The 27,444-nt window shown below is 50.8% G+C and overlaps 8 protein-coding genes across 8 annotated transcripts; 4 read left to right on the top strand and 4 right to left on the bottom strand.

The window, feature by feature from the left end:
* Positions 1 to 123: 123 nt before the first annotated feature.
* On the top strand, positions 124 to 2,932 carry J7T55_006662 (minopeptidase 2; the record flags this gene model as incomplete). Its single annotated transcript, XM_053131140.1, has 3 exons — positions 124 to 227; positions 309 to 2,246; positions 2,308 to 2,932. 3 exons carry the CDS (start codon positions 124 to 126, stop codon positions 2,930 to 2,932), a joined length of 2,667 nt encoding a protein of 888 aa, XP_053001425.1.
* A 3,081-nt stretch (positions 2,933 to 6,013) lies between these two features.
* J7T55_006660 (uncharacterized protein) lies at positions 6,014 to 6,508 on the top strand (the record flags this gene model as incomplete). The annotated part of the gene is made up of 1 exon (XM_053131117.1): positions 6,014 to 6,508. The coding sequence occupies one exon, from the start codon at positions 6,014 to 6,016 to the stop codon at positions 6,506 to 6,508; it is 495 nt and encodes a 164-aa protein (XP_053001424.1).
* Positions 6,509 to 6,901: 393 nt separating this feature from the next.
* On the bottom strand, positions 6,902 to 7,822 carry J7T55_006659 (uncharacterized protein; the record flags this gene model as incomplete). The annotated part of the gene is made up of 2 exons (XM_053131106.1): positions 6,902 to 7,037; positions 7,104 to 7,822. 2 exons carry the CDS (start codon positions 7,820 to 7,822, stop codon positions 6,902 to 6,904), a joined length of 855 nt encoding a protein of 284 aa, XP_053001423.1.
* An 868-nt stretch (positions 7,823 to 8,690) lies between these two features.
* On the bottom strand, positions 8,691 to 11,035 carry J7T55_006658 (uncharacterized protein; the record flags this gene model as incomplete). The annotated part of the gene is made up of 3 exons (XM_053131095.1): positions 8,691 to 8,990; positions 9,051 to 10,598; positions 10,982 to 11,035. 3 exons carry the CDS (start codon positions 11,033 to 11,035, stop codon positions 8,691 to 8,693), a joined length of 1,902 nt encoding a protein of 633 aa, XP_053001422.1.
* A 1,015-nt stretch (positions 11,036 to 12,050) lies between these two features.
* On the bottom strand, positions 12,051 to 13,676 carry J7T55_006657 (c2 domain-containing protein; the record flags this gene model as incomplete). Its single annotated transcript, XM_053131084.1, has 4 exons — positions 12,051 to 13,085; positions 13,141 to 13,212; positions 13,280 to 13,554; positions 13,625 to 13,676. The coding sequence occupies 4 exons, from the start codon at positions 13,674 to 13,676 to the stop codon at positions 12,051 to 12,053; spliced, it is 1,434 nt and encodes a 477-aa protein (XP_053001421.1).
* Positions 13,677 to 15,056: 1,380 nt separating this feature from the next.
* Positions 15,057 to 19,743, top strand: J7T55_006656 (uncharacterized protein; the record flags this gene model as incomplete). The annotated part of the gene is made up of 10 exons (XM_053131073.1): positions 15,057 to 15,910; positions 15,972 to 16,565; positions 16,759 to 16,826; positions 17,400 to 17,621; positions 17,758 to 17,794; positions 17,864 to 17,948; positions 18,004 to 18,827; positions 18,896 to 19,292; positions 19,474 to 19,617; positions 19,675 to 19,743. 10 exons carry the CDS (start codon positions 15,057 to 15,059, stop codon positions 19,741 to 19,743), a joined length of 3,294 nt encoding a protein of 1,097 aa, XP_053001420.1.
* A 1,048-nt stretch (positions 19,744 to 20,791) lies between these two features.
* J7T55_006655 (uncharacterized protein) lies at positions 20,792 to 22,807 on the bottom strand (the record flags this gene model as incomplete). The annotated part of the gene is made up of 4 exons (XM_053131062.1): positions 20,792 to 21,811; positions 21,873 to 22,092; positions 22,217 to 22,384; positions 22,794 to 22,807. The coding sequence occupies 4 exons, from the start codon at positions 22,805 to 22,807 to the stop codon at positions 20,792 to 20,794; spliced, it is 1,422 nt and encodes a 473-aa protein (XP_053001419.1).
* Positions 22,808 to 26,225: 3,418 nt separating this feature from the next.
* J7T55_006654 (uncharacterized protein) lies at positions 26,226 to 27,344 on the top strand (the record flags this gene model as incomplete). The annotated part of the gene is made up of 1 exon (XM_053131051.1): positions 26,226 to 27,344. The coding sequence occupies one exon, from the start codon at positions 26,226 to 26,228 to the stop codon at positions 27,342 to 27,344; it is 1,119 nt and encodes a 372-aa protein (XP_053001418.1).
* Positions 27,345 to 27,444: the final 100 nt, after the last annotated feature.

Below are 27,444 nucleotides of genomic sequence, written 5' to 3'. Positions count from 1 at the left end.
CTTCTGAACGTTGCCCCACATTTTACTTCGACACCGACGCGGGGTCACGCAACCTGTGCTCTGGCTGCAGAGGACCATCTTGGGAGCTTCCCAACTGCCAACATCAGCACCAACACCTTCGAAATGGGCGACAGAGACCTCTTGCCGGACAACTTCAAGCCTGGTCACTACGACCTGAAGCTGACCAACCTTGACTTCAAGGACTGGTCCTTCAATGGCTCCGTGACGTACGCCATCCTGCCCCTCATTGCCTGGCCCCGCCTCTCTGCTCGTCCGAGAGCTGTGCATAGCTAATCTCCTGCCAACAGCATCGCTGGAAACATCGTCAAGCCCACCAAGGAGATCGTCATCAATGCCCTCGAGCTGAATCTCAGAAATGTGAAGGTCTCTGCCGAGTCCGCCAAGGCCAGCAGCTCATGGAGCTCATCCAAGATCACTTACGATGGTCGAGCCCAGCGGGCCACCATCTCTTTCGATGGAGAGCTACCTGTTTCCAAGGCCACTCTCACTATTGACTTTGATGGTGTAATTAACCACGACATGGCTGGGTTTTATCGATCCCAGTACAAGCCTGTGGTCCCAGCGGCCGACTCTGTTCCCCGTGATGAAGAGTTCCATTACATGATGAGCACTCAGTTTGAGAGTACTGATGCCCGGCGCGCCTTTCCCTGCTTCGACGAGCCGAATCTCAAGGCCACTTTCGACTTCGCTATTGAGATCCCCACTGACCAGGTTGCCCTAAGCAACATGCCTGTGAAGGGTTCCCAGCCGACTTCCGACGGCAAGCAGCTCGTGTCCTTCGAGAGAACGCCAGTCATGTCCACATACCTTCTCTGCTGGGCCGTCGGTGATTTTGAGTACGTAGAGGCCTTCACAGAGCGCCGTTATAACGGAAAACAGCTTCCTGTGCGCGTCTACACCACCCGTGGTCTGAAGGAACAGGGCAACTGGGCGCTGCAACATGCACCCAAGATCATCGACTTCTTCTCCGAGCAGTTCGATATTGACTACCCTCTACCAAAGAGCGACATCCTAGCTGTTCATGAGTTCACTCATGGCGCCATGGAGAACTGGGGCTTGGTCACCTACAGGATGACAGCCATCTTGTTCGATGAGGAGAAATCTGAGGCCCGTTTCCGGAATCGCATCGCCTACGTTGTTGCTCATGAGCTTGCCCACCAGTGGTTCGGAAATCTTGTCACCATGGACTGGTGGGACGAGCTTTGGCTCAACGAGGGATTTGCTACATGGGCTGGCTGGCTCGCTACCGACCACCTGCACCCTGATTGGGAGGTCTGGCCACAATTCATCAACGAGGGCTTTGAGACTGCACTGAAACTCGATGCTCTCCGCTCTTCACACCCCATCCAGGTTCCTGTCCGGGATGCTCTTGAAATCAACCAGGTCTTCGATGCTATTAGCTATCTGAAAGGATGCTCCGTTATTCGCATGCTGGCTAATCATCTTGGCGTCAAGACCTTCCTCAAGGGAGTCTCCATCTATCTGAAGAAGCACACATACGGCAATGCCAAGACTGTGGCCCTGTGGGAGGCTCTGAGTGAGGCTTCCGGCACAGATGTTCCGGCCCTCATGAAGCCATGGATTGAGAAGATTGGTTTCCCCGTCTTAACATTGGCCGAAGAACCTGGCCAGATTACCGTCAAGCAGTCCCGCTTCCTGTCAACGGGTGACGTCAAACCTGAGGAGGACTCGACAACCTGGTGGGCTCCTCTGGCCTTCGAAGGCAAGGTTGGTGCTGAAGGTGTCCAGGCTCTGGCCCTGACCAGCAAGGAGGACACCATCCGTGATGTTGACGATGACTTTTTTGTTCTCAACAAGAATGCGCCAGCCTTCTACAGGGTCAACTACCCACCGCAAAGATTGCAGAAGCTCGGGACGCAGCTGGATCGGCTCAGCACAGAAGACAAGATCTTCATCACTGGCTCGGCCGCTGACCTCGCCTTCTCCGGTTATGGCACAACTCCCGCTTTGCTTTCTTTCATCCAGGGCTTCAAGGACGAGACTCATTACCGTGTTCTGAGCCAGGCTCTGGACTCAATCAACGTGGTCAAGTCCGTTTTTGGCGACGATGATACCATCAAGCAGGGACTCGAGAAGTTCACGCTCCGTCTGATAGACAATGCCTTGAAAAAGGTAGGCTGGGATATTCCGGCTGGCGAAGACTTCAACACTAGTCTGTTGCGGAAGCGCTTGCTTCTTGCCGCCGGCACAAATGGACATCCTGGGTAAGTGTGCTCGAGACGAGAATATTTGTTGAGAGACTTCCGAGGTACTGACCATGTATAGCGTCACTGAGGAGGCCCTGAAGCGTTTCTCAGCGCATTCCGCCTCTCCCAAGGACAACCCATTGCACGCCGACCTACGCAGTCCTATTTACCGTGTCGCCTTGAAGTCTGATCCTGCCGGTACTACGACCTTCCTGAAGGATCAATGGTACACCACGGATGCCGTGGACGGCAAAGAAGTGTGTCTCACGGTGCTCGGCAATTGCACTGACGAAGCGATCATCACTTCAACCCTCATCCCATTTGTGTTCAATCTCTCACCACCAGCACCAGCCTCTGACTCTGTGCCTGCTGGAGACGCGCATTACCTCGCGAGCACACTGGCCGCGAATCGTGTGGCTCGGCCGCTTTTGTGGAAATTCGTCAAGGAGAACTGGGCCCAAGTGGAAAAGAAGCTTGGTGGCAACCCTATCATTCTGGACCGCTTTGTGAACGTCACGCTGAGCAAGTTCACGACCTTCAAGGACGTGGAGGACATTGATACATTCTTCAAGGATAAGGATCGCACCGCGTTCGATCGCACTCTCGAGACGGCCAAGGATAAGGTCCGTGGACGAGCTGCCTACAGGGAGAGAGACGCAAATGTACTGAAGGAGTGGTTGGTTGCCAACGGGTATACCTCATGAGAAAGCGGGATCTACATATTCTAGGCGTCGGAATGACGCGGGGAAAAGTTCTTGGAATTATGATCATTGCCTCGTTTGAATTTACTCGACTAGGCATCTAAAATATTTCTTGACTATGGCTCTCGTTTTGGGTGTCATGCTGATGATCACTGCAACAAAGGAGCATAGAGCTATCCTCGCCATTAACCTCCTCGTCCTCAGCAACCAGGAATCTTACCCCTTGAAACTTCATCTTCGCCTTCGCAACCTCCCCATCCTGGCCATCTTCACCCATCCAATTTCCCTGCTGCATCCTGACGACCTCCCCAAACATCTCAGCAAATGCAAGCCCCGGATGTTTCTCATCCCAGCCCAGCTTTTCCAGGTCAAAGACCTCCCTCCAGACCTTGCCCACGCCGTGGATCACATCGGGTTGCCTGCTCTTCTCCTTCTGCCATGTCTCACCGTTTCGAAGCGCCCTGTACAGCCCCTCGTCTCGCCTGCTCATCAGGTCCCGCCCCCGAAGGGAGGAGGAAGACCCGCAGCGCCCCGCGCAGTAGTCGACCAGGTACAGCACCTCGAGGTCGCTCTGCATCGTGCAGGCCAGGAACGCAATGTCCTGCATGATCAGGCTGTCGTCGTTGGGCCCAAGCTCCTCCTCGCTTTCCCCCTCACCCTCCTCACCCTCCACCTGTTGCCCGTCGCCGCCGCCCCCGCGGCGCGCCCCCAAGTCCGGCCACAGCTGCGACACGTCGATGGCGACCCTCCGGGCGCGGTGCAGCGCGCCCGCCAGCTCCTCGGACCAGATGCTCTCGAACATGGCGCTGATGGGGCTCGTCAGCCGCCCGCCGTCCGGGAAGCGGAACGCCGGCGGCACGAAGCGCAGGTGCAGCACGTCCTGCGTGTTGTCGTACGTGATGATGCTGCCGCCAGTGCCGCCGCCGCCGCCGCTGCTGCCGGGGCCCCCGAGCCGGATCGTGTTCGTGTCGCTGCTGCGGGCCGTCGACCTCTGCATTGTCGCTGCTGCGTCGATGCATGTTGCGCGGAGGCTGGCGCGGTACTTGTACATCGATGGATCGGTGCGGAAGCGTGCACCTTGGGTGGGGACCCTGGTAGCCGTAGGCGAGGTGCTGTCTGTGTTGGTTGTGTCGAGTGCGGATAGGTAGAGTGTGTCGGTGGCTTCGTCTAGGTATATCGCGTTTCTCTTGGAGAGTGATGGGTCTGTGTCTTCACTACTCTGGTTGTGGCTATCAGATGTTGGTGATGGTACCATCGTCACCGTAGACTCGGACTCGGACGGCGGCACGCAGACGTCAAAGAGATGCATCGCCGGTTGGGTGGCTATTGTGGACTCCCATATTTGCAATTGAATCTCCGGCGGCAGTTCTGGGAATTTCGTAAAGGCTCGGATGGAAGTCATCCTGTTTTGATCGCGGCTATGAAAAACTCGGATGAACGAGAAATACGTCTTCGAATACTCAATTGTTTCCCCGAGTGGCAGTTAAAGCGACGACTCTGGAGCAATACCAAAGTTGCCTATGTACATTGCATGCAAGAGCTACGATCCGACTGAAGACCCAGGAGGCAAGATGCAATATAAGTACTCAGTTGAGAAGGCCGTCAAGTGGTCCCTCAAATCAAGACAGCTTGAAGCATACCAGAGAACCCAGACTTCCGACGCGACCAGAGACACTATCCCGGGCCAAAGGGTCGGATGGACGATCAAGTAAACAGAAAGTGGAAACTATTGGGTTACAGAGTTCAATTGAACACTGCCAATAGCGGCCGTGAAAACGGGACATGTCCAGTTGTTCGGGCCGAAACAAGTAACGAGGCCGAAAGGCGGCCTCACCTGTGTCGGCCATCTTGATTCTGTCAATTGATAGGTCAGCACAGATCTGGAGGATTTGATCTCCACCCCGTACCTTCGATTTCTGAGCTCTGAGTTCCAAGAGCTACCGTGAAGATGTTTCGGACTTTTCATATATCCTGGCTTAACGTGTTGCGGCCAGTGATGAACCGGCCAAGCAAAGCCCGGCATGTGAAGAAAACATGCATTCTCTCTCCTCCTGGAGGGTATGTAGACTATTTGCGCAGCTGTGCCAGACTGACAGAGACTGCATAACTCTAAGTGAATACGATCGAATGCATGGATACGACTTCGACGGTTTTCGACGGTCCTATTTTATGCCATCTACCGAGGCGGGTATATTAAGGCGGCACATTGAATTTCCTCACTGAAACCATGCGTTGATGTGATAAAGGCGGACCAAGGCGAGCATTCAATCTCCTGGAAAGATACATGTATACAACATAGAATATTTGAACAAACGTTGCAGTTTCCTTGCTATCAAGGTTGATGCAATCATTCTATGAGGGTAGCATGTCTTCACTCGGAGGCATGCACCCCAGGTCCTAATCATTAGTGCGAATTTTGAACATACTGTACTAATACGGTTTATTTCATCTCTAGGAGCTTGAAGACACAATTATTCGCAGAGAGTATCTGTTCGAAGACAGACCTAAATGTGCAGGTAGGCTATTTACAGACGACTCTTGTAGCACAACCCATCGATTTACAGTCACACCGAAGGTTGCGTGCACTTGTATGTCCATTCTTGTGATTAGAACCGTTAGCTCTGAAGCTCTTTCTGCAGAATCATGCAATGCATTTTATAGCATGATCTTCCTTGGGGCATCTGGTTGTGCTTGTAGGTCTCCCTCACAAGCCGCGGTGGGCTGATGGAGCGTGCAGCCTCTAGACCCTTGCTGCCATCCTGCAGGGATTGCCTGTGACGTCAGCTGCTGAGATCGATTTTCCTTCCCTACAAAGTAACCTCGCCCGTGGATCTGTCAAGGGTCGTCCTCCACAGACGAACATCCACCCAGGCCAAGACCTATCTTCAATGCACTGATCGCATTTCAACAAATTTAGTTACATTGGCCGGAGCATCTGGCACATTGACTATTGGCTGAACATTTCCCCCTCCATAGCCATACTTACAACAAACTCACCAGTTGCATGATTCTGCCTGGCACATTACCGACACACCATCAACTGGTCAATACAATCACAACACCACACCCCCTCGCTGAAAAGACATGCCAGCAGGCCATTCTAACTCTATTTTCGAGAGCAACCGAAGAGCAGCCAGAGATGGCGAGGCCCTGCTATGGGGCGCCCTCTGTGACGAGCCTGGCACCGTCATGGAGTACATGGAAAAGGACTGTGTCGTCATGAACCCCCTTATCCATCCAGACAAATCCTTCGAGGCGCTCACGGCAGAGTCGGACCCGTCACTCTCCGAAGCACTGGAAAAGCTGGCACGCTCCAAGCATCCATGGACAAGTTACGTGATGCACAGGCATGACCCTACACCGGCCACCGCGAATGTCGAGATGTTCGCAGTGCAGATTATGTACAAGATGACCTTGATTCGGGAGGCGAGCCACCATCACCACCACCGGCATAGGAAGACGGAGGAAGAGAATACTAAACCCGAGTTGCAGAAGGTTGATGCATTTTGCACGAGTACTTGGAGGCAGGGATCAAGCGGAGGATGGAAACTCTGCTCGCAACAGCTGATACCAGTGTAGGCAGCGGGAGAAGTTCCATGTGTCTGATGTTGACACATTAGTGATTTTTTGGTGGATTTATTCATGATGCAAGAAATGCCGTGGAGGTATGTCTTTTTCTCCCAGCGAGTTGAGTCAAAATGTACGTAGACTGGGAATGAGTGGAATAATCACTCTTCAATGTTACACAAACTAGTTTATAATGCCACCAAGGAACATCTCATATCGCCAGACACTGTACTTCGCGGTGCTGCGACACGCACTTTGCACATCTATTGACCTTCCGCCCTTGGTATCCGAAGCCATTGTTGAGCCTGGCCTCTGCGTTGAGTCCGCCAATTAATTCTCGACGTTTCGCGTAAGAGTACAGAGCGAGGCTCTTCCCTTATAGTATCCCATGTAAGCTCCACCACCTTACAACTCGACCTTGGTTCCATCACCTTGTTCCACCTCTGGATCGGTACTCTGGCTTTCGTGCTCTTTGATATAGTTAAAGTCAACGTAACCTGATGCAAAGACGAGCCTCTTGAGAGGGTTGTCATCAGAATAGCTGTAGCACCATCAGTAAACTAACGGGGACAAGTATCGTACGATCGGCATCAGAAGCCGGACTCACTGAATCAGTATCTTTGCAAGCACACGCTCACACATCACGGTTGTCGCAATCATTCCAAGTATGACTGGAACGCCAGCAGGGACTCCGGCCTCCCACACGGCCAGAGACGCAGACAAGGCCGAGGTAAGCTCGAATTTCGTACCGAAATTCGCCATTTTTCGAAGTCGTGGATCAATCACGGGCAGCGTCCTTTCAGTGATCCGGAACCAGGCGAACCAGTTGAGAAACTTGACGCTGGCCCTGAACAGTACCGGGTCCTGTCCTCGCAGCCAAGACGCGGCAAAGACAACCGCGTGCATTAAGATCGCCGCCTGGAAACCCGACCTGATGATTGCTGTCGAATAGGAGCTTCTGGAGCGGCGGACTTCCAGGAGGAACGAGCTTAGGTTGAAGAGCGAGAAAAGCACGAGATCTGTGGGATCGGGCTTGGGCCACACGCGCAATGCAGCGTATCGGGCGTGATAGCGGAGGACATAGAGTGGGCCGGAGAAGATGTGGGCAATCATGGGGAGGTAAGGAAACCCCCTTGCGCGGGTGAGTTTTGGAGAAGAGTAGGAGAAGGTCTGGACGAGGAACGGCGAGTACATGGCGAGGACAAAGAGCGTTTCGAGCTCAGGACGGTACCGTGAGAGACCGGACTGGAGTGTATGCGCCAGCCGCTGCATCTGCAAGCCCACTGGGCCCGAGATGGCGCTGGGTGGTATGGTGGTCGAGTTCATGGCGAAGGCAGTGACACGCGATTGTTGTTTCTGCTCGAGCTCACATAAGAACGCCAGGTGAGCCGAGGAAGGGTTACTTTGAGACTTGTGAAGGGAACGTGTCCGCAATAATAAAGCTAAGAAACATCCTTTATAATATGTATTGCTCTTACGAGTCGGCTCATCAATGTCTCCGCGCGGATTCGCCGTTTCAAAGCAAGTTAGGGCTGACAGCTAAAGTGGAGGAGCCACGCTACTTATCCGCTCGAGGCACGATCCATGCTATCGTGGCAACCAACAAATCCCAGGCTTCAGGAGGATTACTCAGGGAATAGACTGCTTATTAGCCGAACACTACTGCGCCAATGTGGACTTACGAGCAGAGTGGGGTTGGTGACACTGCGTTGCCCGTCCCGTGGATGACGATCAACGAAGCCACAGCCAAGATATCAAACCAGGCTCGGGGTTAGGAGGACTGGAGGACTAGTGGTGTCACGGCTCAGCGACGTACCGAAGACATGGGTGGGAGGCCGATCTGGGATCAAGCTCCCAAAAGGGCAAATGCACGGTTCCGGGCTGATCGTTGCGCGCTACAGCTCATGCTATTAAGGTTAGTTGCGGACAGGTCTACTTGAAGTACATGTTGGTGCTTAGCGGCGGCCTGACAGTTGTCGTGTCTCAATGGTACTGTGCTCCATATTACGCTGTGGCACAACAGGAAATGCAAAAGCAAGCGGCTTTCGAGCTGCCTAATCAGACGGTGTGGAGTAGAAGCCACGAGGGAGTTGGTGTGCGTGCCCATGGGCCGAAGCATCCGCTGTTGAATTAACCAAGGAATTAGCGGCCGCCATAGACTCAGCGCAACAATCCCAGAATCTGCGATGATTCCTCATTCTGACGACGAAGACTGCTGTGAGACGTTGGAGCTATCCACGGCGCCTTTGTGCCGCCTGATGTTTTGCTTCCTCAGTTGCTTCTGGTCCCATTTTACTGGTACTCCCATGCTGGGACCCCACGTCCCAGCTGCTTTCATCGACTTCGCTTCCTTAGTCCTCGCTTCCTTCCTCTCGTGTTTTGCATCCTTAATCTCGTTCCACTTGTCAGTCGGGCACGGCTTTGCGGTATTGAGACTGATCGCCAGCGCTGTCAGATACATTCTGGGCCCGACTTCTAAGGCGCTGGTTCGTTCCTAGTCGACACGTCAGTTTACGATTGCATACGATTGAAGTCCTGTGGTTCTTGAACTTACCTTGTCCACAGTAGCATCGACTAGCCTTGTATTGAGGCTGTTGGCCGAAATAGTAGTGATATCTTGTATCCAACCCCACAGGTGACAGGAACGATTATACGGCCGATCCAGCTTCTCCCACACCTTGCTTGCTACAGGAGGCAATTTTCCAGCCTTGATCAGTGACACATAGTCGTTATGGTCGAAGACATCCTCGCCAATGACCCTCACTGGAAATTTAAGGTCATCTGGCACTGGGAAGATTGAGAGCTTCCGCCATTCCTCTATCGGATTCTTCCGATCTGAAGCATTGGACTGATCACAACTGTTGATCGCGTCATCGCCGATTCCATTCGAATGCGGCGTTTTTTTACTGCGTTGTAATAACTGGAAGCCTTCCTGCATGTTGTTCCATCCAAACATAATTGCAGCGCGAGCTTTAGTAGTTTCTGTGCCCAAGTCATCTACTATGTTGCAAAACTCCCTAGCGACTTCGTAAGTGCATTCGAGCCGCCTCCCTCTCAAAGCGTTATAGACGATCTGCAATCTCACGCCGGGTGCGTGTGCTTCATCCTCCAGGTGGGACAGTGTCTGCATGGAGTACCATTCCTTGGGCTCGATTTCGGCGTGTGCAATGTCTGATGCCAAGGAGAGAAGGATGGTCAGCTCCAAGTTGACCGTGTGAGTCAAGCGGTCCAGATTGGTGTCCCGAAACATGTTTGCAAAAGCCGTTTCTAGGAGAGGGATGGGAGTGCCCAAAAATGTACTGTTCGAGCAATCCACAAGGACCTCGACGTTCCCCCCCTGCTTCTTTGAGGCACCCAAACCGCGAATGCGGCCCAGCAATCTGTCGATTGCGTCGACACGTCCTTCCGTAATATTTGGCAGGACCATGCGTACTCGTGGAATTCGAGTGTTGCAACGGTTCGAACGTGCTGCTTTGACGAGTTGACATGTGATCTTCACAATACCGATGCCAGTGTCTTCGCCGTCGCTGGCATCAGAGTCTTCGTCGGTCGAGTCGTCAGGATTCCAGCCTTCTTGTGCCATTTGATATATGAGCTTCTTCTCGGTTACCACCGATACTTTCACCCATTCGGTACCGTTCTCCACCACGGCATCGACAGTTGTCCCGAGTTTTGCAGAGTTGCCGCTGAACCTTCGCCGAAATGCCATCAGCCCATGAGTGCGCTTGATAGCGTCCCATTGCTCCTGGTGAGAATTCAGGCCGCACCCTAGGATGACAGATGTATCTTTCTTATCCCGCTCCTCTTGGGACTGGCCGTCGGCAGTACTTGATTGCACATCGCTCCTGGCCTTCAAGATGCGCTGAACTGAGTTGCTTGTGCCCTTGACCGACGTAACAAATTCGTGTATTCCGGGCAGAGGATCCGCCAATTCTCGACGTTCTAGTCTTGTTGCAGCAGCTAGCTTCCGCTTGTACGCAGCACTCAATGCGTCCAGCTCTTCGATCAGAGTTTGAATGCTCTCGAGCGTGGATCGACCAAGGGATGCCACGTGATCCACTTCGTCGCCCATGATGCCAAATTCGATGTTCCTGCCCCTGGGCTCAATGCTTGTGGGTCAGTGCCATACTCCTCAGCCAATGAAGCCTTCGAGTAAAGGAGCACTTTGAAAGATGATTGTGCGCTTAGAGTTCCCGCAATAGAGCACTGCCAAGCAGCTGGTGGTTTGCTTATTTTCTGCGAGTTGTGCGAGAAAGATTAGTGACTTGTGGGCATCCCGAAGTCAAGCTAGCTTTAGTGCCTCGATCTAGAGTCAAAATAAATGTGAAGAAGATAAAATCTTTGGGTAAGGAATTGTAGTGTAAGAGACAGTCTAGCATCCACTGCTTTATGGCACTCAGGCTTCTGAAATGTGGTTGTCGTGCTGTGATGACGACACATCTTCACTTGGCTGCTCAGGTGGGGAGAATTTTGTCGTTGACTCACTGCGCACTCTCCAAGCTTGATCTTAGTAGGGTTAGGGGTTGTTGAATTGGACATCTCACAGATTTAGGAAAAGTGAAGCCTGATTATCATCCAGTTGCAACTTGTACATCTCCGTTGCGGCCTTGCAGCCTAACAAATTATGTCTATGGGGGCAATGTGTAGGATTTGACTTTCCAACTGGGTTCACTACACATTGAAGTCGTGAAGAAAGCAGCGTTCAAATGAGAGCGTTCCAGCTTACTTATCATCAATTCTAATGTCCCCGTTCATCGAGGTTAATTTGAAAGAGGCATCCCACACTTGATAAGAAGGTTGCTTTTTCTCGTGAATTGGACCTGAAGCTCCTCCACTGTTCTGAAAATCAATACTTTGCGCTTCGTCAAGGAGAAAAACTCGCAGAACTCTTTCCAGGACCAAGGCAAACGGTTTGTCATGACCCATGGCAGATTTCCAAAAACGCCATTATCTTCGATTGGTATGCTGGTAGTTGTTGTATTGGAACTGCTCAAACATTCCAATTTCGAGTACCATAGAAGCATCTCGATTCGTTGTCTGTTGGTTTCTCTGAATGACTTCATTGCAGATGGCGCATCCGCCTGATCTTATAATTAATTACTTTTGGTGCCCTTATTCTTTCTGAGATATTTCTTTTCGTAAACGAACAAGGGCTTTACTCTGATTCTTCTGACCCAACAACTCTTCAGGATTGATTTGGCAATGCAGCCCATTTATCCACGTGACAGACTTAAGCCTGAGACCAGGCATATTATGTGCAGAATTCGTCATTTTTCACAGACTGCACGTGTCTCTGCTTTGTTCCTGGTGTGCGAATCATGTAACGCTTTCAAAATGATAAGCTCAAGGTCTAGTCTGTACATATGTAATGATCGTAGGATATCCATTGCTGGTTCACCTCATTTCGAACACATCGCAATAGTTTGAATTTTATTTGAGGTAAGGACTGAAAATTCCCATATGATTTTTTGAACTCCATGATAATGCCCCGTTTCCAGTTAGGTCCCCAGGTCCATTGAGCGCTATGCAATATCGGCAAATGCGTGAGTCAATCTCAGTGAGCCAGCTTCAAGGCCCGGAGCGAGATACTAGCTCGCACTGTCACACCAAGACCGACGGCGAAATTCTCCTCCTTGATCAAGCCCGGTGCCTGAAGAATGTCTGAGAATGGGATCTCGAAGGCGCCTGTCTCGTCCTTCTTGTTCAGCAAGGAAATTTTGAAGCTTTCTGGGTTGGCAAGCGAGGCAGAGGTCAGCGGGATCCTGAAAGCTTGGTCGAAAGATGGGTTGAAAATGTCCGTTCCCGGGGTGTAAGTTTTGGCGGCCGTGAGAAACTCCTTTTCGCCCCACGAAATCTTCACGCTGGGGTTCAGCTCGTCTCGCTGGCCCTGGAGTCCAGACACGCTGCCGATGAGGACCGTGGCGAGCCCGACTATTTGGCCCTCCTCCCCGCTCCCCTGGCTAGACAGGATTCCAGCGTCATCGACAAAGTTGTAGAACTCAGCTCTGACGGTAACCTTGGCGTCTGTTGGATCGCCCTTATGGACGAGTTGCAACTCCTGCGAGCCGCCTTCCAGCAGAATTTGCTTGACGCTGGTGGTGGCGATGCCAATATCGTCATCACTACCAAGATCCTCGTCCTGCACGTCGATCACGATTTCTTGGTCGTTATCGGCCACAAGGAAGTCGTGTGTCTCATTCCATTCCGGATTGATTTCGTCCTTCTTGGTCGATGTGCGCCATTCGTCCTCAGCGCCGACAGTGACCTTGCAGTAGCAGTCAGGTACGTCCTTGATGATCTTGTTCAATAACTTCATGGCACCACTCTTCTTCCCGCCCTGGACCCCAGTCGCCTTCTCGATGGTCAGACGGAGGGCTCCAAGATGAGGCAAGTAGGTCTTGAAGTAGTCGTTGTTGGCATCCAGCTTGACAAGGAAGCGATTGGGCAAAACGGCCATCGAGGAGATGATGTTTAGTATGATTTTTCGGATAGCCTTGTCAACCAGGAAGCAGTCGGCGATATTGGCTGCATCAGTGAAGTCAAGCTTCAGCTGCGGCGGGTTGATGAAAGCGACTTGCGCAGCGCCAATCTGGATTCTGTGAGTATATGCGTGGTGTCTAGGACCATGTGAGAACGATTCATACCAGAGGGATGATGTTGGTCAAGGGGGCGAGCAGAATAGAAAGCCGACCCTGCAGGTGAATGTGCCCAATACCCTATAATAAACAATTAGTATTGTGCAAATTCTGAATGAGTAAGGTTGCATGCAGCGCGTAGTGTTACCAGTTTGGGGATTAAGTTTCCTTCGAGATCAATATCACTCTTTCCATCCCAAACGATATTCATATCAAGCTTAATGCCGCCATTTTGGGTCTTGTGAACGTCCACTTCGGATATCCTCACGGGCTCTTGACCAAGGTCAAGCTTGGTGAAACGGAGAGAAGAAAGGGGCCCAGGAAGCGTGGAGGCAAGAATAGGCTCCACTATCTCCTTCACCATCCTGCAGCCAGCAACATTGATGTTGGGCCATAGCTGCGCGACAATGTCGTTGAGGAATCCTGCTTATATGTCAGCTGATATGTAATTTGCAAAGACATCGGGCGTAACAGAGCGAGTGCGCGGTCTCACCTGCGGATTCTGTGCCTCCAGAGGCAGTCAGTTTCTCCACGAGTCCTGCCATGATGTACGAAGTTCTTGTCGGTGGATGATAGCGATGAATGATGAGAAGCTTGAGAATTTGGACGCCTCTCGAGTCACGAAGATGATATACAAGTTACCACGTGGTCGAACAGACCTCAAAGGTGGATCTTTTAACACACAGAGTGCGCTCTTTTGACCGCTAGAAGGTGTGTTGTTCTTTTCTTGGCATCAAACTGGGTGGGGTCTCAACGTCACTCAAGCCACATACGCAAAGGTCACTTCGTTGGTAAACATACTCCAATTCTATGAATCTTCAGTCTTACTCATCATGTACCATGGATCTTGATCACAAATGAAGAAGAGTTCCGGAAATCTATGTGATAAGTATGGCCAAGATTTAACGATATCCAAAATTTGTTTCTTTTGACAACTTCCAATATTAGTGAAGCCTTTGAAAAAACGGTGAGTCTCTCGTGTCAATCTGAGACGACTCGAAATGACACGGGACCCCGCATCATGTTGCACAATGATGGCGAGAAGGATCAGATAATGGCAAAGCGTAGAGTAACAAACCAATCTCCAGAATGGCGCCTGGGAATCACTACACTGTTGGTACAGTGGTCACACTTGTTTTGCTAGAATCAAGGGTTTGAGCAATGCGAATACACTGGCGATCGCCTTATTATGGCACAACGTGCGTTTGCTTGTGTTGTTGTAACAATGCACAGATCAGCAAGTGGTCCGGGTGGACATGTCTGCAAATGGCAACGCCCCGTTGAACCCTAAATTTGTTAGTGGAGTCGCAACATGCCGAGGCGACAATGAATTTATTCTGGTGAAACGAAGAAGTGTCTCTGCTCTGAAGTATTTTTTTTTTCTCTCTCTCTCTCTCAAAAATCCGCGGATCCGGCAAGCGGCCCGTCAGAACCATGATAAGCCTTTTTGCCCCATGGGCTAGGGCTAGATGCAACAGTGCGGCGTAGCAGGGGCGAAGGAATCAAGCTTGGCTCCAATGGCGACCTGTCGCTTATAATCTGGAGTAGGCAGCAGTCTGAATAGGACTGATTGGGACTCATCGAGCCCCATTGTCCATTTTAACCCGTGACTTTTTGCCTAGCTTCATCGTATGCTTGACTGTTTTGATATTAGCGTAGGAGCCTCAGATCAAGGAAGTCGGGTTGCAATCAATAAAAGGCTGGGCAAGCGCCTTCTGCTTCCCTCCGTCTGACTTGTCTCCTGCGAATCCCGCTTGGGACGGAAAGAACTTATCAGTATAGGCTCTCAGGTCACACCAACCACCGGAGTGGTTGTTTCTCTGTTCGACAAAAACCAGCTTCGTTGATTCATAAGGTCAAATCACATCTTGAGCACGTGTTGTTTGTTTCAATTATCCGTTGCTGGGTGATCCAACGCTTTAAAAATGTACCGCATCTTGACAGCTGCGAGCCTTGTGCTTCTGCTTCCACAATCCGGCTCTGCTTTCGACATTCAAAGCCTGACAAGGCGTAGTGCTGGCTCCGGAACTGGCTATGTCCACATTCCGGTGCAGCACACGGTCAAGAATTCTAATGGAGCCCCAATGATAAGGCGGAGGGCAAGCGGCAAGTACTCCACGGTTGACTTGGAGAACCTGTCAAGCGCGTACAGCATCAACATCTCGATTGCGGGACAGGACACAACCGTCATCGTTGACACAGGAAGCTCTGAGCTATGGGTTGACCCGGATTGCTCTACGGCAGCCCGCGGCAATGTCACAGACAGCGATGAAGGCTCGGGATTCGATGTTGGCTCGCCACAATACTGCGAATCGATCGGCCGCTATGATCCAGACTCGTCCTCAACTTCGAAGGATCTTGAGAAAGGAGACGTCTTCGTTTATGCAGACCTCACCACCATCGAGCTTAACTACTACACCGACAATATTGATATCGGAGGCTTAGAAATCAAGGAGCAGCAGTTTGGTGTTGCAAATGTTACTAATGCTACTGCCCTGGGCATAATGGGTATGGGGCCTAACTCTGCTTATGGATATAACTCCTCCACCCAGCCATACAGCCTTATATTGGATTCTATGGCTTCGCAAGGCCTAATAGCAAGCCGTGCTTTCAGTCTGGACCTCAAAAACTACGATAATGCAACCGGATCCATCATCTTTGGTGGTTTGGATAAGAAGAAGTTCCTTGGTTCCCTACAAACACTACCCCTGGAATCGCCTCAGATGTCGGCTGGCGCCTATGGCGATGGTAGTGATGACGAGAAGTACACAAACCACGGGTAAGCATCAACAGAAACATATATCCAGGAGCCCCTGCAGTCGGCTAACACAAAACATCAGTTACTTTGTCACAGTCCAGTCCCTAAGCATGACTAAACCGAACGACACCTCCTCCAGCAAATATGACCAAGACAGCTTTTTAGCAGTTCTTGACAGTGGGACGAGCGCGATTCTGACGCCCGAAGGCATATCGTCTCAAATTTGCAACGATGTAGGAGGGACTGAGATGACACAATCCGGCTCCAGCTTTTGTACAGTCCCTTGCGATGTGAAGAACCAACCTGGCGGGCTGGATGTGGAATTCCAAGGCAAGACTATCCGTGTCACCTTCGAAAATCTCTTCACGGAAGTCGAGCAGGACGGCTATACTTTCTGCTTCCTAGGAGTGGGTGACACAGGAGTTGCTACAGATCCACCTACTTATATCCTAGGCAGTCCGTTTCTGCGAGCCGCGTACGCCGTATTTGACTGGGACAATCAGCAGGTGCATCTTGCTCAGGCCTCTGATTGTGGCAGCAACGTCGTGGCTATCGGTACCGGTACGGGTGCTGTCCCCACTGGCGGTGGCTGCAAAGAGTCGGCATCGCTTCCTTCTATTCACAGAAACGTCGGGCTAGCAATGGTCGCTTTCTTGGCAAGCACTCTGTTCTTGATGTAGGATGCAGCAGAAGTTTATTGTGAGGGGGAGGCGGGGGGATTCGAGTCACCTCTTTTATTTACGTCTAGACAAAGGCAATACACCTGTGTAAGAAGATTTCGTCACCAGTTGGCGGCACGGATCCACCTTGACCACGATTGCCGACTTGCATGCCTTGTTCTTCAACTGTTGTTTTCCTACGTATCTCAGGATCACCCAACTCTTGCTCCATTTGGAACATCCGATTACAAAAAATTGGTCTTACGGCATAAGCCGAGGTTAGTCACACTGTTTTCATCGAACCCCGCGTGATCATGCAGAGCTCCCATAACAGGTGCGCCAGCGAAGCGAAGTCAAGCCATGGGAACATTATGCGAATCAGGGTTTGAGTTTGTCCTTGGCTACCTTTTTTTGGTATCACCCTGCATGCATGTATCGTATGCGGACTCCAAGAGACTTCCCGCAGGGGTGGTTAAAACGAGGCGAGGACCGTATTGGCGTTACAACGAGATCATCCCCTCTGCGAGGAACTGCACGGTCACTTAGCTCAGCCACCAGAGTCCGCATTAGGCCCCAAAGTTGTGTCTCTCCGGAAGCTATAGAACTTTGTAAAACATTAAATAGAATAGGTTCTCCTCACCCGGTACCGCATCTAGAACCACTCACTCATATTTCCCCAGAGGACCCTTACTAAGCTCAAGCTCCTCACTTTGAGTTGGCACAAGATGGGACTAACCAACAAGCTCAATGAGTGCGTTCAAGAGGTGGACGTGATTATTGCCGGAGGAAAGTCTCGTCTCATATCATGCTATGTACATAAAGGTCAAATGACTAATTATGACTGTCTCCAGGGGGCACTGCCGCGTGCGTAGTTGCTGGAAGGCTAGCAGAAGCGGATCCTGAACTGTCCATTCTCGTCATCGAAGGCGGACAAGACAATTTCAATGTGCCCAGTGTGGTTAATCCTGTCCTCTTTTACCAGCATCTACTACCCACCAGCAAGACAGCCTTGTTCTATAAAGCCAAGGCTTCTGAGCACCTCGCTGGGCGAGAATCGATAGTCCCGTCAGGGGGTAAGCTTTCCATCTCCGGCCTCAAATATTACTGAATGTCCTTTCCAATGCTCGTTCATATTCCCTCTTCATGGTACTTAGGGCAGGGAAGACACAATTGAAGAAAATTGGCCATGCTGACTTGGTTTATGGATAGGAACTTTGGGCGGAGGCTCTTCGATTAACTTCATGATGTATGCTGACCTTTCGGCATCTGCCAGATCGATGCTGGAAGTTTCAAGCTGCTAACGTAAGTACTTCAGGTACACAAGGTCCCAACGTGAGGACTTTGACTCGTGGAACACGCCGGGATGGACGGCTGATGATATCCTCCCCTTCATGAGAAAGGTTCGTGGACCCAGAGATCAGCATAGGTACTCTCACTCACACTGATTTAACATAGCTCGAGACCTACCACGGCCCCGGGGATGCTGATAGACACGGATATTCGGGCCCGATTCACGTCAGCAATGGTGGATACAGCGTTGAGAGCCCTAAGGATGACTATATCAACGTGCTCAAGACTTATGGTGGTTTGCCTGAGAGCAAAGATATGCAGAGCCTTGATGCCAATAACTGCTGTGAGCGATCACTCAAATACGTCTCACCGGAGGGCAAACGCCAAGATGCAGCCCACACATTTCTTCACCCGAAACTACAAGATGGGAAACACCCAAATTTACACGTTCTTGTCGAGGCAAAGGTCATACGCGTTCTATTTGACGAGAACAAGAAGGCATGCGGTGTCGAAGTCACTCCCAACCCTGACTTCCAGGTCCAGATTGGAGTCACCAAGAGCCCTAAGCAGGTCTTCAGAGCTCGAAAATTAGTGGTGGTCTCCTGTGGGGCGAACGGAACGCCTAATGTCCTGGAAAGATCCGGCATTGGCGGCAAGGAAATCCTTGAGAAGGCAGGCGTACCAGTTGTGGTCGACTTGCCTGGTGTGGGAAGCAATTGGCAAGATCATCATCTGATCCTTCTACCTTTCAAAACGTCGCTCCAGCCACGCGAGACCGGCGATCTTGTCATCAGTGGTCGCGTAAAAGAGGAAGACTTGATCAAAAATAAGGACAAAATCCTGGGTTGGAATTTGGTTGATGTTGGTGTGAAGATGCAGCCGTCGGAAGCAGATCGCGCGACGTTGGACAAGGATCTGTTGGCGGCCTGGGAGCGGGATTTCAAGGACAAACCAAACAAGCCTTTGATGCTGATTGCCTTCATCAATGGGTGAGTGAATGCTTCTGAATATTGTCTGTGGGTCGTTCACTGATGACTCGCTTTTGTTGGTTATGCAGCTTTGTCGGCGACCATTCAGCTCTGGAGGAAGGACAGTACGTCCTGATGGCCAATTATACCGCTTACCCGTACTCTCGGGGCTCAATGCACATCACTGGTCCCGATATCAATGATGCACTCGACTTCGACGTTGGATTTTTCTCCGATCCAGGCGACATTGACCTCAAGAAGCAAGTGTGGGCATATAAGAAACAACGCGAGTTTATGAGGCGTACGCAGATGTTCCGAGGCGAGGTCGCTCTGGGCCATCCAAAGTTCTCACCAACATCAAAGGCTGCACTAGTCGAGGATGTCTCGACCCTCGACCTGCGAGGGGACGATGTCCACGATTTGGAGTATTCGGCCGAGGACGACAAAGCCATCGAGCAATTCCTACGTGAGAATATCCAGACTACAGTAAGCTATTTCTGGGGTGCTACTTGTTTTTCTCAAGTCGAAACACCCACTGAATCCGTTCTCATCTTAACACCTGCCTTGAAGCGCTTTGATTGGAACCAGCACATAATTACCTACTCTGACCCTTTTCCGAACGGAAAATTCTCTCTAGTGCTTTGATAATTGATTCAAAATATTGCAGTGGCATTCGATTGCGTCGTGTAGGATGGCGCCGAGAGAAGAAATGGGCGTTGTGGATGGAAACTTGAGTGTATATGGTGTTCAGAACCTAAAGCTCGCGGATCTGAGCATTCCGCCTGAAAACGTTGGAGCAAATACCAACAATGTGAGTATCTCATAACTCTCAAGGACATGGTTTGCGAATTCTTACCAAACATTGCAGACGGCTCTTGTCATCGGAGAAAAGGCCGCAGACATTATTGCGCAAGAGCTTGGATTGCCAAGAAGATGAGGGCGTGTAAAGACCTCCAAGTTTTCAACTGTAACCGCTACGAGTTCGAGTTCAAGTTCAAATGTTGTTTCTCGATGGAGTTCGATTCTGATGCGATGGTGGAATCATATCCATCGAAACGCGGAGAACATATATGTTTGGGTACAGAACAAGTCGTTGAGGCATGCTACGTATGCTTGGTAAGTTGCGAAGCGGTCCGATTCCTTTGCCCATATCAACATTTCAAATTAAGGTTAAAACTCTGAGTCTCAAACATATTTGCCCCTAAATTCGTGATTGTGATCTCATTATCCCTAGACACTGAATCTTTTCGGTGATTTATGGAACCTACGCGTCCGTGGCTATGAAGCTGGTATGAGTCAAATGTTGCGCAATATGACTCAGAGTCTTCCGCAGATTTTTGCCCGTATTGATGCTCTAGAGGTGATGATGTCGATATATTGATCGTCCGGGGCGCAGTCCTGATATTCCGAATCGTCAATGACGCCTTGGACCTGAGAAAGCACGTGTCGAAAGAGCCGGATTCACAATCCCCAGGAAGAGGTCTGCAAAACACCGCTCAATTTTGTCCAGAAGACGAAATCAACCAGTGTTGTCACGACATTGTCACAAACTAAACGCGATGACACAGTTTTAAAAAAGACAAAGGAGATATTTTTAGGGGGGTTCCCGACACTATCTATCGCGCAGTACAATAATACAAGTATGATACATTACAGTATGGTTCCGTGAAACAAAAGAAATTCGCGTCCAGCTATGCAGCTTTTTGTCCAAGTCCAAACCGAGAAACCAATCAATCTATCGGGGTATTTGTGGTATAGCAAGACGAAACAGCTTCACGAAACATCGCAAAAAATCCAAGAACTTTTTAAAACCCAATGCAACCATACCAAAATCATTTGAACCATTACATGAAGACGCTTGAAACAAAACATGCTCGCTGATAAAGACAAAATCTAGGAAATATGCTTGCGCTCAGATGCAGTTGTAGAGCGAGGAGCGGAGAAAACCAGACGTAGAAACAAGCAAGAAAGGGCCTTTGCAGGCATCAGAAGTATGAGCCGGTCACAAGGTTGCCATCCTCAGGGGTGGACTCAAACCTCGCAGTCAGGGCCAGCCCCGGAGAAGCACGGAGGCCATCGTCGAGGAGTGAATTGTGTGCAATGTTGCCGACAGGGAGGCTGCCCAAGATCTGGCTGTGCCTCGCGGGCTTCCCTTGGTCGACGCTCTTCTTTCGGGAGTGGGACATCTTCACCGGGCTGTTCTGGGACGTGCTGAACTTCCTCGGCCGCATGGGCCCAGACGCATTGAGGTCTTTCGAGGCCGTGCGTGAGTGTGGGGGGAAGGAGGGCGTGGTTGGGCTCATCGGCGAGCTGGCCGACGATGCCGAAGTCAGAGAGGTGAGCGATGTCTTCGAGCTGGAGCTGGATGTCCGGCCGAGAACACCCCTTGGCCCGGCCTCGGTGGTGGGCGACTTCTTGGCAGCCTCGTCTAGGCTCATGTTCTCGAGCAGGTCGGTGAGAACCTCCTTGACTGGCTTGCGTGCGTCGGGGTCACACGTGCCGTTTAGCCGGGACTGCCACCACGCTTTGGACTGCTTGTCGGGCACAGCGTGGCGGAGCACATCCGCCAAGCTTTCCTCGACCACGCGTGCCTGGTCATCGTTCAGCGTCAGAGCGCTGTGCTCCGTTGCCAGCTCGAGCAGTGCGGCCGCATGTCGCACTTCGGTCTGCTTGCTCTGGGTTGAGTCGCGAAGGCCGCACGCATCCATCTTGAACACGATCAGGTCTACCAGCGAGATGTAGGGCAGCTGGTCAGGAGAAGGCTGGATCCCACTAGCTGGCTTCGCCGCGCTGGGGAGAAAAGGGCACAGCATCTCAGGCGTGATGCGAACCTCGAAGCCCGATGCCGGCGATGCAGGCCGCGACTTTGACGAGGTCGTTGGTGGCGAGGTCTGGTAGTACAGAACCTGCGATGACTCGATGACCGGAGACATCGGATGTTGCAGGAGCTTCTTCCTGAGCAGGCTGGCCGAGGTCGACGAGTTGACGATGAGATCGATGCTTTGCTGCGGATGGCGTTAGTCTTGCATCACTTCATGAACACACGCCACTTCTGGGGTGACTTACTCCTGCGTGTTGCTGCCCGTACTCCGGTAGGTATTTCCGGATGGCCATGTCCCCGGAGAAGGCCAATTTTGTGTTCCTCAGATCCGGTGTGTCCTTGATGACCTGGATCATGCAGCACGCCGCCTTCTCCATCTCTGCCATTATTGCCGCTGCCATTGCGTCCCGCGCCGTTTCGAAGGGACCAATATTCCCGTCTCTGCCCTCCTGCGCAGCCTTGAAGCTTTGGGGAAAAGGAATGAATCGCCCGGAAAACGCAGTTGAGGTTGGAACAAGAAGCGGTCGGTGGCTGGCATTTGTCGTGGGAAGGCTCCTTGATATCTCATTTTGTTTGAGCCGGGACTCACCCTGTCAATCCTTTCTCGGATGCTCCACCCGTCGTTAATGCCCGATGGGAATTTCGGGAGGGCCTTGTGTTGCCCAACTGGGAATGCGACACCGACAAAGCCAAGGGGTTGGCCAAGTTGGGCCTCAAGAGCTCAGCTGCTGCTACCACGACAACGGCGTATTGGGCTCTCCAACAAGGAGGATTAGCATTTCGAATAATTTCTCGGCTGAGACAAACGGCTGTGTTGCAGTCATGGGAAAACGGGTGTAGGCATAACCATCAATGCGACGCGGTGGGGTTAGGGTTCTCTTCTCAGTTGCCGGCACAGAAAGGTGGGTGCTGGCAAAAAAACAACATGAACTCTGGAGAAGGCCACGAATTAAATGGGTCTATGGGGACACAGGAGGAGGAAGGCTGTCGCAGACTTTGCACAGCATCGAGATCCCTACGGTCTACACACGATCCCACGTGAGGATATCACGCCGGACGCATCGGCTCTATTCATATCCAAATGTAGTATATATGCAGCCAACATTTATTCGGGCCTGGGAAGAAAGATGCATCGCTGCATTATCGACGACAATTGCAGAACAGACTGCAGAACAGCCATGTTTTTGTTTTGGGCGGTAAACAGCGGGGACTCTGCCACATCCTCTGAGGGCGTCTCCACGGTGATCTAGCCACACTCGCCTTGCCTGGTCCTTAAGCGCTGACTATCTTTCGAGTTCTGGGGTTGGGATCACCTGTGATGTGCGACACGCCCGGTGTTAAGAGTTCCGCAGTGGAGAAGTTACGTGGGCTCTTCTTCTCCAAGAAGCGCGTCTCCTTTTGTGATAGGAAGATGGGCACCAACAACCTTCTGCATGAGGAGCACTGCCTAGGTTACTAGACAAGTTCTCAGGCAAGATGACGCTTCGATGGGGAACCCGGCCGAGATGATGGTCCAGAAGTCTTGTCGAACTTTTGCGCTGCTGACCCACCCATAACAGCTGGTGAATAAAGTTTCAGGGAACAGAGCAAACCTAATGTTCGGCTTGTGGACCCTCACTTCAATGCGAACTGACCCACGCGGCCCGAGCAGATGGGAATGATCCAAACAACGAATTGAGAACGCCTGAACGTCACGCTCCAGGTGGAAGCGTTCTAGAAGCATTCTAATCCGTGCAACCCTTGCTTTTAAGTGTAGACCGACCCGAACTGAATGCAAGGCACGAACACCCATCATTGTACCACCTTGCAAGTCGCCTGTCACAACCCTCAAGAGCTAGGTTTCTCACCGAGTCATCCGAGACAAGGTTCTGGGATTTGCTAGCACATAGCGCAGTTGCGTTTGTAACCTTCATTGCTAGTATTAATAGCACTTTCTTGTTACCTCAACTCCCAAGAGGCTCATTCCGGAGAATTCCTTCTCAGCAGCAATGCCTGCGTGACGATTACTTACGTACCGCGTAATTGGCTCCGGCTCGATAAAAGACAAGTTCCGGGTGGGATCAGACTGCCATCTTACTCCTGCTCATATACGCTGGGGTGAGTCAAGCCCAAATGTGCATCCTTGGTGGAGATTCTCAAGCCCTGTGTGGGGATTCCGGCTTCCCCTTCAAGCCCATCCCTTGAGCCAAATAACACGGCAGTTTTCATCCTCACGCCGTGTACTTGTAGCACAGAGATTGTCAGGCTTTTGTGGAGCAGTCTGATTTTGACAATCTCCCATGGATCAGGATTCAGGATTCAAGCTCGGGATCGCCGGGAACTTGCCCCGGGTGAATCCCAAGTCGGATTTGGGCATGCGAAAGCAACACAAAGAATACAAAAATAACCCGCACAATTACGCACTTTGCAGTCTTGAAAATCCTTAGCAAAGAATTGTCTTAGATATTGATTCTAGTCTCAAGTCCGACGATGTAAGCCGATAATCCTCTCCGCGCCGGAGGAACCTTAGAAGGCTTAGGTCAGAGAAACGATGAGTCGATAACAATCAAGTGTTGTTGTTCGAAGAGATCTATCACACGCGACAAAACATCTCAGATACGAAATTGAAATTATGGCAGCTGAGACCCAAATTGCACAGCAGACGGTCGTCTTCCGTGGGTGTATGGGCCGAAGTATTTACAAGACGATGATTTCTGGACTTGAGAAGACTCCATTGCTGTCACACCGCTATCTCTCAGGTTAGGGGACACGTTTACCATCAATTACATCCTTATCCACCTTTTGGTCTCTTTCAAGCCTGCTGTTGGGAATAAGCTTTGTGTTCTGCCCAATGAGTTGATCGTTTCCTGATTTGCAGGCAACAGACCACTGCTGGGCAACTCAAGGTCTTCGTCATGACTGTAGATAATGTTTACGTCCCAAAAACCAGATCTCCACGCAGAAGGGGCGTGTTTGTGCATCTGATGCCCAACAGTCGCGCATTGGGCTACATTCTGACGTACATGTCGCCATTCTTGGTCGTTATGGCCCAAAATAATGCCGCAGCTCTCCATCGGCTTGTCACATATTTCCTTAGTTCCAACATTGGGCTCTCGTGCTATTTCATTTTGAGATTCGATTCGTTGCCAACTGCGTACGGTCGTTTCCCCAGTCTACATACTGCCTAGCCTTGTATGGGAAAGGTTTGCTAATCTTCGCAGCTCAATATCCACTCACGGTTTTTTCCGCGGTCGTATTACATCGTGACCCACTTGCAAAGGCACATCACCAACACCGATGATGGCAGCATGTTCACGGGGCTGAATACTGATTGAGGGTCTTGGAGATAATTCGAGCACTGCAGTATATATATCTATATAAGCTGGGAGGGTTGAATGAGCCACTTGATGTAACGCACGCAACAAAAGGCAGGATAGCCGAGGATAACAGGGTGCTAATTCAGTGATTGGCCTGTGCATATCCAATAACAGACGTGAGCGAAAAGGGAAAAGAGTAATTCAGAACATGAAGAAGTATTTTCATTGAGGACCGATTCTCAAATTCGTCTGTAAACATACCAAAATTCGTGAATAACACAAAAGAAACAAATTTGCAATAATGCATGTGTTTCAACATTTCAGCATCAACATATGAATCCTTTTCACGTCGAAGAGATTCCTTGCAGATATATTGATCGGTGCGTGCGAAAACATATGCGCACCAAAGCAATTCGGCATTTGTTGCATCATTGCTAATCGCGACCGAACCAAAAGTTGATGGTCCATACATAATGTGGTGGACATGGACAGCAGTTGGCTACCACTGCTTCCTGTGTGTATAAATCGAGGCTTTACGTAGACAACGCTGCGAACGGGCGGGAGCTTGCTATTTGAGGCCAGGTCCAACCTACACAAAAGAGCAGACTCGTGGCATCTACTCCCGGTGAATCCTACCATTGTAGGCTCAAGTCATGCGGCTGATCCAGCACTTGTATTAGACTCTATATGTGGCTGAACACAATGGACTTACATGATGTTGATGGCCTACTAAGCTGAATCAAGCAGTAGAAGGAGCAAATTGCGATAGCACAAAGACACAGAAGTGATCAGGATTGAGATTACCTAGTAGTATGAGTTTCCGCACGCAGTTGGCACCAAATTTATGGGCTGCTGGAGGTAGATATTCGAAGTGAAGGTCAAGTTGTTGTGCGCACTTGCAATGCCCAAGAATTAGCGGGGCATTAGCGCACACAACACGGTTCTTGACCACATGTCCAGCCACACAGTGTTGAGCAATAATTTTTTTTTGCAAAATCATTCAGCATTAATGAATGAGTTCTTTAAAATACCATAGATAAATATGTGGGCAGGCCATCCCCGAGTCCTTCTAGTGTTTCAATTCAGCCTTAGACTTCTAGATAGAGTGACACTATCTTGAAGCTTAGTTCACTAGTATAAATAATGGCCCATATCATTTTCAAAATAATTATTTGGCTCTCGCAGGATAAAAAGAATGGACCGAACTGTTCTTGGCCTCTATGATCTCTTCCATGCATCACACCTCATTTAATATCTTTCTACCCTCTTCCTAGGAGCTACAACCAGAGCCCCGATCACCAGATGGAACAAACGACAGGAATGTCACTTCCGAGCCCGGAAGCACACGAACAACAGCAACGGCTGGACGCCGTGAATTTCGTGCTGGAAGACATGCGGCTATATCTGCCCTCCGGAATCGAGCCGAATACATGGTCGGCTATGAGAAATTACATGGTGGCAAGACTCGGCCAATATAAAGACTTCGACAACCTCCTTCTGCGGAACGCGTCAATAGAGATAATGAACAATGACGGTATGAGACGGCTCAGTGACCTGATCATACATGCAGGAGAACTCTTTGCAGCCTTTGTACAATTAGGCCCAATGACGGGCGCGGCCCTGCAAAGTTTTGTCTTTAGTGAGGAAAGATTATTAGACGCCACAAGGCAGCTTGCTGCCTATGAGGCGCGGCTGGTGGAATGCGACGCCCAGTTCGTTTTACAACGTAATCTGAATGATGCGCTCGACCGGGTGTTTGCACGAACCAAAAGTGTTCTTCAGATGAGAGAGCAAGAACTGGAGCAGGCCCAGCGAACCATTCAGGAGAAAGATGAGGAGCTCAACCGCACCAAGCGCATTTTACAACGCGTTGAGGCAGAGCGCGACCGTTCCAGCAGGACCGCAGACTATGTGATTCTCCAGCTCGGTGATCTCGAAAGGCGTCTCAAAGAGGCTGAGAATATTCAGCTGGGGTCTCAAGGCTCTGGCAAGCTCCCCGTCAGCGTGCCCTCCCAACCACGTCAGGCATCTGCCCCATGGACAACATCAGCACCAGCCGGAGCCAACACAAACGCACAAGTGGCATACACAGAGGCTTCGACAGAATTGGAACAGTACCTTGAGTCCGCGCAAGACAAAAGTACCAGACCCGAATCCAGATTCACCGGATTTTTCAAGGAGCTCGCCACGAAAGAAGCTCAGAAAGCCGAAAGTACCAATGGTACAATGGAGCACCTTCCGGAGATGGACAGTGATGCTTCTGTCAAGATGCCCGTCGTGCCGCACCAAGTCGTACCTTGTATGCCTCGGCTGCCCCAAGGTGCAACCACTCCTGCGACGAACGCCACTAAAAAGAGAAATGACCTTGCTGAGGTCGTCAAAGATGCCGATGATCCGGTTGACTCTCTAAACATGGGTTAGTAAATATTCATTCCTCTGTAATTGGAACATCACCATCTAACAATGGCAGACCAAGTTTCACCAAAGTAGACACCTGCAGCAAGGCAGAGAATCAGTCCAG

This window comes from Diaporthe amygdali, assembly GCF_026229845.1.
Source record: "Diaporthe amygdali strain CAA958 chromosome Unknown NODE_1_length_4327563_cov_65_473760, whole genome shotgun sequence".
Classification (NCBI taxonomy): Eukaryota; Fungi; Ascomycota; class Sordariomycetes; order Diaporthales; family Diaporthaceae; genus Diaporthe; species Diaporthe amygdali.
The sequence above is the reverse complement of the archived record's forward strand: the minus strand, read 5'-3'. Positions and strand labels throughout refer to the sequence as shown.